Source organism: Corvus brachyrhynchos, unplaced genomic scaffold (genome assembly GCF_000691975.1).
Source record: "Corvus brachyrhynchos isolate BGI_N302 unplaced genomic scaffold, ASM69197v1 scaffold59, whole genome shotgun sequence".
NCBI lineage: Eukaryota > Metazoa > Chordata > Aves > Passeriformes > Corvidae > Corvus > Corvus brachyrhynchos.
In genome coordinates this window covers 3,927,290-3,935,603 of record NW_008246054.1, presented here as the reverse complement: position 1 = coordinate 3,935,603, position 8,314 = coordinate 3,927,290, and the positions used below count along the sequence as shown (strand labels likewise).

The following is an 8,314-nucleotide window of genomic DNA, read 5'->3' as shown; positions in this document are numbered from 1 at the left end:
GCTCAGCCCCGCGGGGCCGGGCAAGGTGCGCCCGTGTGAGGGCTGGGGGGCACCCTGAGGGTCCCGAGGGGATGGAGCGGCCTCCCCGAGCGTCCGTGATGGGGCCGGGACCTCGTGGCACCCGATGGGCTCGGCCCCAGCGAGCTCCTGCCCCAGGTGTTTGTCAGGCGGAGGAAAGGCGGGGAGCAGGGCGCTGGTCTGTCCTGCGATGGCTACAGGAAGGGTGATTATGATTAGACTTTGGAAGGGGCTGCCCAGGGAGGTGATGGAGTCCCCATCCCTGGGGAACGACTGGACGTGAGTGCCATGGTTTGGTTGACAAGGTGGGGATCGGTCATAGGTTATACTTGATGATCTCAGGGGTCTTTTCCAGCCGAATCGATTCTGAGGTTCAGTGGGATAATCCCCTGGGTTTCCTGACCATTAATGTTTTTTTCAGGTGAGGTGCAGGCTGACAGGACATGAGCTGCCGTGTCGCCTGTCAGAGCTGCAGGCTTACACCAGCGGCAAGAAGTACCAGCGGCTCATAAAGGCAGCCAGAGAGTTTGACTATGGCACGTTTGAGCCCCACATAGTGCCCAGCACAAAGAATTTGTACGTATTCTTCCTTCTGTGTGTTATGCTTTACACTTTGCTCAATCTCAGACATAAAGTGGTTGGGCTTTACAAACTTTGTTATGGGTTTGGGGAGACTGGGAAAGTCTTTACAAAGTCTTATCAACTTTGAGCAACTTACAGTGCTTGTAAGTGAAAAGTTGTGAAGTCAAAGCACACTTTAACTCTGTTGCTGGCCCTTTCTCTGTTTGTCAGACACCAGCTGTTCTGCAAGCTCACCCTCAGACACATCAACAAGCTTCCAGAGCATGTCCTGCGGCACGTCCAAGGGAAGCGCTACCAGAAGGCCCTGAAAACTTGTAAGTAGCTTTTCTGAAGCTGTAACCAGATAACATTTCTTTCCTGAGCTGTTGAGATTCCAGTGGATCTCTCTGAAGGGGCAGTTTTGTTTAAATTGTCAGCAGTGTGTTACTATGTGTCCTCCTCAGCTAGGAGGGAAGGTCTCAGATGCAGGGAGCAGTTGGCCTCAGGCAAATACCTTGGAAAATCCTTCCTTGAGAGGATCAGCTCTTAAACTCCCCCATGCAGTGTGATTCATGTGTCCAGCACAATCTGTGTTAACATCTTCCCTGATCCGTGATGCTGTCGATTATATGGATGTATATTTGGATTGAAGCATGCTGTACTTTTGAGTTGCATTTCCTACAAGCTTGAGCTGGGAATGGGAGGACTCAGGGCCTGGGCAGCTGACCAGTGCTGCCTGACCCTCGCTCTTAGATGAGGAATGCCAGAGGGAAGGAGTGGAGTACGTCCCTGCCTGCCTGAGACAGAAGAAGCAGCGGGGACAGCACCCTGATGACCAAACAAATGGGAGCAGGCAGCCTCACAGGAAAGAGGAGTTCTGGGAGCCGAAGTCCAGCGAGGAGGATGGAGAGGAGACAGACGACAGCATGAGTGACCTGTACCCACGTGAGTGAGAACCTTGGTGTCATCCATGTCCTGCAGGGAGTTGGTTGGTTAATTTTCTCCTGGTTTCTTTACAATTGCTGCCTGATGCTGCTGTGCCAGAGGCACCTGACTTCATCCAGCTGGGGATCCTTGGGTTTTGGAAAAGCTTACCACCACTAAATAAGAAATAGTTAATGCTAAGTAAGAATGAGTTGGATCATGCAAGGTGTGAGGGAAGGGGATACGAGATCCACTGGGATTTGCTGCTTTAGAAATCTCCAGTTTGTTTCTCAGCAAGTGCTTGACAGAAGGTGGTCAGGCCGTTCTGCTGCCTTAGATCTGGAGGTGCAAATCCACCTTGCTGCAGCAGCAGAGGTGTAACACATGGCAGCACCTGTGCTGAAGCTCCCGGAATGGGAATAGAAAGAGCACAAGGCACATTTCCAATAAAACACCCACGTGTTTATTTCCCAGGTATTTCAGTAGTGACACATACATGCCTGGTGACTGGAAGCAGCTTGGCACATCATCTTTAAAGTTAGGGGATGCAGAGCCTGTGTGCACAGGGAACTGATTTTGAGCTAAATCTTTGTATTTTAGCTGCGCTCTTCCCCGAAAAGAACCCATCAGCTCCACAGGCCACAAAGGGCACGGATGACTTCGTGACAGACAGCGAGGACGACGAGGCCAAGCAGAACGGAGGCGTGAATGGAGAGCACAGGGCAAGGAGGGATGGCAGCAGAGCAGTTGGCAACAAGAGAGGAAAGGTGGGAGTCAAGCCGCTGCCTGCAGCAGCAGGGGGTGTGGAGCTGGGATCCCATCCCGTAGGAGTTCCAGCTATTCCTGTCTGGGAACCAGCAGAAGGTGCAAAGCTGTTCAGAATAGACTTTCCTTGTGTGCCAGACAGTGACTTGCATCCCGAGGTGTAAATTCCTGCCAGGCAGTATTTATCCTGGCTGCGGTACTGAGGGATGTTCCTGCCTGTACAAACAGCTCATCTTTGGTGGGATCCTGCCCCACACTGTCTCAGAAGGAAAGCTGATGTTTGTCACGTGGGTTCTGTAATTGTCCTCCCTATACCCAAACACAAATTCAGCCCTTTTGCAGTCATAGAGTCCCTCTAGACCCTTTTCCTGCCCCTTCTGAGGCACTGCCTTACATGACATCGCTGATCCTGCTGAGTTAGATACATAAAAAGGGATAAACCTTTGAGGCAGGCACTGGGGAATGGGCTGGATCCTTTATAATTATGTCAATAGAAAGTTAGGGCTGGATAAAGTTTGGATTCATTGCTGCAGGGAGCCTGCCAGTTTGTACCTAATGAAATCATCGGAAAGGGCTGCTGAGCTGCAGGATCCTGGCTCCATGAGCAGGGCTGGACTCATTCTAGCTGTTGAAGAAGATCACACTCAGTTTATCTTTAAGCTGTCTCAGGCAGGATGTTGGAAATAAGCTGATTAACTTTCTTCCCTACAGAAACAGACAGGCCCTTTAAAGAAGAAATTCAAGAGCCATCATCGAAAACCCAAAAACTTCAAGAAGGCAACCAATGGGAAATAAATTTTATGATAAATACCTGGCCTGAAGCCTTTTGTGTAACAATTCCAGTGGGAGCACAGGATGAAGTGTTTGCCCGTTCCAGTTAACTGTTACAGGTGTGGAGGGGAATAATAAGGTGGAATTAAGTTGTATTCCAAGAGCTTCAAGCCAGCCTCACAGCAAGGGAAGGATGTTTGCTGCAGTCAAGTCCAGGCAGCTCAGGTTTTTACAGAAAGCTGGTTTTTGATAGGCAGGAAAGCACAGCAGCTCTGCAGTGGAGCATCACCAGCCACACACGCCAAGTGGATACAAAGATGCCATTGTTTTATTTTGATTGTTTTCAAAAATCAAAACATTTTCAAACACAACTAAGGTACAAAATACAGCATAAAATGAGAATTTATACTTATTTCTTTTTTTTTTTTCCCACATAGAAAGCAAAAATATATTCAGAATGAATTCCAGAACACTTTGCAGAGCCAATTGGTAGCTGACATCCTGCTTGTGAGAGCTTCTCAGCCACGGGGAGAGGTCACTGGATTTCTGGGAGATGCACAAGTACAGCAGTGTAGGTAGGAAACCAGAATCTTCTGCATCAGGACTCACAGTCAGTAAGTCTGCACATTGTGCTGCCTAGAAGTATCTGATAATGCCCTCCACCTAACTGTGCCCCTGGAATACTGAAGTAGTCCTGCTGCAGGGGACAGCATCAGTTCCTTTTCTAGGGTCTTGTGTTGGAAAGGGGACTTGATTTTCACGGAGGAAACTGGTCAGTTTTCTTCAGACTAGTCATCCAGCTCCTTAGTTAGGACACATGGAAGTTGAGAAAGACAAGGGGCTACTTGCAGGAGTAGTTTCTGTAATTTATAAATACTATGAACATCAACAGCAGTTCAGGTATCTGGGAATGGCTGCCTGATCAGTCTAGAACCGTTGTAAGACCTGCAGTGAAACAGTGAAAGGCTCCTGTGCTGCAGATCTGTGACTGAAAGGACCAGTTTGTCCAGCCTGGAAGAGTCAGGCACAGGGAACCCTTCTCTTGCAAAACTTCCTTGGAAAGCAAGCCATCAGTGACCTGACCTTAATGCTGAATTTGCCTCCCATCAATCTGGACATGGGAGTTAGACTAGATGATCTCCAGAGGTCCCTTCCAACCCTAACTATTCTGGGACAGCAACTGGCTTCCTCCAGCAGCAGCCCTTACAGAGGCTATTATCCCCTTAAGGTGATGAAATCACTGGTTTAACTTTCAACAGTGCTCTTCTATTTTTCATTAGTTCTTTCAGCCCAGTTTTCTCTGCTAAAAAGCAACTGTTTAACTGAACTGTCCAGGTGAGTGTCCTTATCAGGAGACCCTGAACAGCTCCCACTGGAGATGTTCACCTGCATTCCTCCTTGAACAAAGAGCTGAGCATCTTCCTCAGGGGAGAGAACAGTGCAAGGATCAGTGTAATGGTAGGAAGCTTGGTAGGGCTCATGCTGTCTAGAATTCCTCCACACCTAGCTAAGAGAGGACAAAACGTCTCCTCTGAGCAGCACTAAGCATGGTCGTGGCACAGAGGTCGTGGCACTGAGAGGCCAAACAGGGCCTTCCTCTCCTCACCCTCACGAGTCCCTCCCGTGGAAGGTCCATCCCTGGCTGCTTCTTCACTGCCCAGGCTTTGCACTCACATTCCTCAGCTATAACCGTGTGCAGAGTTGGGAATGGGGGCCACTTCCACATTTCCTCCCTGCACAGCTCTGGGTGGTCTGAGATGGCAGAGAAGGGGCTGTCCTGGAGAGCTCAGCACCCCAGCTCTTCAGTCAGCTGGGACTTTTACAGCCAAGAGACTGACAGAAGTGAATCTAAGAAGCAAAGACTACAGATCAGGAGATTGACTGCTCTCATCTGGCAAGTACTGAGTGCACAGAAAAGGGGAATTTCTGTAATTCTCAAGACATTTTCACCAATAACCTGCAATTCAAATATGAATTTGGGGCATATATGGATGGAAGCTGGTTAATAGCAGAAAGGAGCTTTTATTATGGAATCTGCAGCACAACTTGGCTCCCTTCTTGGGAGTTCAGGAGGGGCAACTTTGGGGAAAGAATGTAGAATAAAGAATTCTTTTGGCACAGAATTTCCACAGAATCTACCATTCTGTCTCTTCAGGATTATCTCCCCCACTTCCTTTAAATCTGATTAGCAGTACAGGATTCATGCTTAATACAGGGTTCTCTCTTGTTCCCTCAAGGGCAGAACTGGGACATGTTAGAAAACCCTCCCCCCCCTTTTCTTACCCAGAAAGGGGTACAACTACTTTCAGGGTTTTTTTCTGCCTTCTGTTCAGGAGCAGGAAAGACCTCTCCCTGCTAAACAAAAGGGAATAACAGGCCTCTGAGCAGCAAAATAACAGTGATTTTCTTAGATGCTGCTTTCCACCTCGATAAGCAATGCTATAACCAGCAATGGAACTCGTTATGCACAAGACAGTTTTGATGAGGGCAAGAAAGGGGATCCACTTTTTTAGTTATAGCTACAACCCAACAGCACACTGAATGATCCAGCTGTATCTGCTCACCTTTCTGCAAATTTTAAGACATTGCTGACATTCCAGACAGCAACTTTCTACTGCAATTCACTGAAGCATCAGCAAAATGCAGGCTCCTTGCGTTAGTTCCAAATCTAGGAAGTTAGAATAAGCCTAGGCAACATTCCTTGAAGAAATAGGGTTTTATCTATTGTATTACTGGTGCCACAGTAAATAAAATTCAAAACATCTGTGCCTTTTATAGGAAGGGGGCATGTACGTGTAAAATGCTGGCAGTTTTTGTTGAATCCATAGAGAATCAGTTCTGGACTTAGTACAGTATGTCCCAAGAAGTGTTGCTATTCCTGTTACCACTCTTTTTTCTTCTCATCCATGGAGACTCCGCCGGGACCCAGTGCAACCACGAGGAGGAGCCCTCCAATGACAGACATGGTCTGGAAGAAATCGTATTTGAGGAAGTCGTGCATGGGCTTGTAGACTGGGATGGTCCAGAAGGCATTGAAGTAGATGTTGATGCCAAACAGCCAGATGACCAGAGTCAAGGCAGCCAGCTTAGTCTTGAAGCCGATTGCCACCAAGATAATCAGGGCTGTGCCCACAATGTTCTGCAGAATCTGCAAGGGGAAAAGCCATGAAAAAAGCCATTTACTTACACAGTTCTTAAACACATACACCAACATCAGAGCAGAGCTTGGATAAGTTCAGCTGTCACGGCACAGACAACCTAATAACATTTTTTAAAGTATTCATTTTATTTATAGATTTCAATAAGCATTGAGCAGATCCTGCAGGCCATCTAGGCACTGCTACTACATTCTAGATGCTCAACTCATACTTTAATGCTGGGATACTTACAGAAAAGAAGTTCATATCAAAGTGTAGCAGGGTCATGAACATGAGGACGAGCAGCACACGCCCCCCAAGCTGCATGTACTGCTTTGGGGAGCTCTCCCTCATGGTGGGGACACCAGCAAACATGCTCTTCCCCTCCGAGCGGGACTCAGCCAGAAGCAGCAGCAAGCCTCCCCCAAGGGCAAGATTCCTACAGAAATGGGGAAAAAGGAGGGAAAAAAAAAAAAAAAAAAAGGAAAAGCAGTTTAGTACAGCTTGCACTCTTCTATATCTGTAAAATCTTATCTGACAATTTTAATAAGGATCTGAGTGAGAGTGAGGAGTGACTTGCTCTGCACTGTGGGATGTGTTCATCTGTGTTAGACTTCCCAGCCCCAGCAGCACTGAGCACACCAAGGATCTGTGGGAACACAGCCTTCCAGGGAAGTCCAGCACCCACCACTCAGGCAGAGTTGCTCCAGTGGCTGTTACAACACAGATTTAGTTGTGTTAAAGTTATTCTGTACCTCAGGTTTAGCCATATATGCCAAAGTAGTTCAGAGGTTGCTTTGAGAAAACAGCAGCAGCAGCACTGCTAAAAAGTTACACATTGACAGGGCTGTAGTAAGCCCAGAGTGTAGTTGTTGTGCTGTCCTCCCCTCAGAGGGGTGCAAAGGCAACAGCAAACCATCACTCAGGGCCTGACAGGAAAGCTCATGTTTATAATCTTGTCTTGTCCTTAGGGAAGGTGTTAAGAGGTTTAAAATCCCAGAAACCACTCCAGAGACTGCATGCTGTAGTTTTCTCAGAAAATGGCTTCAGTCATGCAGAAGCAGAGTTGCTACTTAGGCACGTAGGGAATAAAAGCAACTCTGATCCAGTGTAGACAGTTGGATGAGCTCTCAGCCAGGTTAGCAGCAAAAGCACTTGGATCCTAGTGGGTTAGGATTAGTCTTTGCCTTCCTGAGCCTGCTGTCTACAGTTCAACACAGACTCTCCTGATTTTTCAAGTGCTGTCATTTCTTGTTTAATGTAAATGCATCGTTTGTAAAAATCTTTCTAGTAAATACTATGTACAACTATCATTTCCTCTGCCACCAAGTGTCAGTTTTCATTCTGTTTCCATAAAAACTTCCAGAAGCAGGCATACCTCATCAAGAACTTCAGGTCCCACAGAATGCTGTATGCAATAGTCTAGGCAAAGAATAAAACAGGTTAAAACACCATAGAAATGACACTGAAGTTCTGAATTTCTGTTATAATCTCAAGTCTGTATCAGCCATAGCAGAATTCAATTATAAACACAACACAGGGAGGGAACCAAGGTAGGTTACATCAGCATGCTCCAGTCAGTCTGTGTAAAACAGGGAATGGAAGCCAGAATTTGATTTGTGCTTTAGGGCCCCAAAATGCCCTGGTTTGGTAGGGGAAGGATGCTACTAGCTAGGATCCTTTGTGGTGGGAACACAGCTGAAGGCCAAAGCAACTGCAAGTTCCACATTTGGCTCATTAACTGACATCCAGGTAAATTGCCAGTTACTTCTGCTAAATTGGTCAAGGTCAAGTATTGAATGAATGTCTCCAAGCTGACTAATTGCAATTACATCTATTGGGCACATCAGAAGAACAGAAGCAGCAAAATAGTTCAATGCCATCAAGGACTGGCACTAGGCCAAGGTGGAGAAAAATTCCAGGGTTCCAAGTTATATTTAAACATGTTGGGAATACTGGGGCTAAGAGGGATTTGAAAGGTACAGTTTCAAAGGGATGAAGATTTAAGCCTCCTACCTGTAATGCTATAATTCCAAACAGTCCAAAGCAGGCATATTGCACAAAGTTCCTACTCAGCACCAGGATACAGCCACCTGAGGTGGGGAAATTGAACACAGTTACACTTGGAAAAGCTGCTG

General features: G+C 47.0%; 2 protein-coding genes across 2 annotated transcripts in view; one reads left to right on the top strand and one right to left on the bottom strand.

The window, feature by feature from the left end:
- SURF2 (surfeit 2) overlaps positions 1 to 3,083 on the top strand; it is a 3,505-nt gene extending 422 nt beyond the window's left edge. Inside the window, exons 2-7 of the mRNA XM_008642329.1 lie at positions 7 to 25; positions 440 to 594; positions 811 to 914; positions 1,333 to 1,524; positions 2,104 to 2,270; positions 2,980 to 3,083. Of these exons, the coding sequence (XP_008640551.1) occupies positions 7 to 25; positions 440 to 594; positions 811 to 914; positions 1,333 to 1,524; positions 2,104 to 2,270; positions 2,980 to 3,063 (721 nt within the window). The 3' untranslated portion in view covers positions 3,064 to 3,083. The remainder of the gene's footprint in view (positions 1 to 6; positions 26 to 439; positions 595 to 810; positions 915 to 1,332; positions 1,525 to 2,103; positions 2,271 to 2,979) is intronic.
- A 262-nt stretch (positions 3,084 to 3,345) lies between these two features.
- The window catches only part of SURF4 (surfeit 4), a 12,367-nt gene continuing 7,398 nt past the window's right edge, over positions 3,346 to 8,314 (bottom strand). Inside the window, exons 3-6 of the mRNA XM_008642179.2 lie at positions 8,193 to 8,269; positions 7,555 to 7,598; positions 6,429 to 6,615; positions 3,346 to 6,187 (exon numbers count right to left, since the gene is read on the bottom strand). Of these exons, the coding sequence (XP_008640401.1) occupies positions 5,921 to 6,187; positions 6,429 to 6,615; positions 7,555 to 7,598; positions 8,193 to 8,269 (575 nt within the window). The 3' untranslated portion in view covers positions 3,346 to 5,920. The remainder of the gene's footprint in view (positions 6,188 to 6,428; positions 6,616 to 7,554; positions 7,599 to 8,192; positions 8,270 to 8,314) is intronic.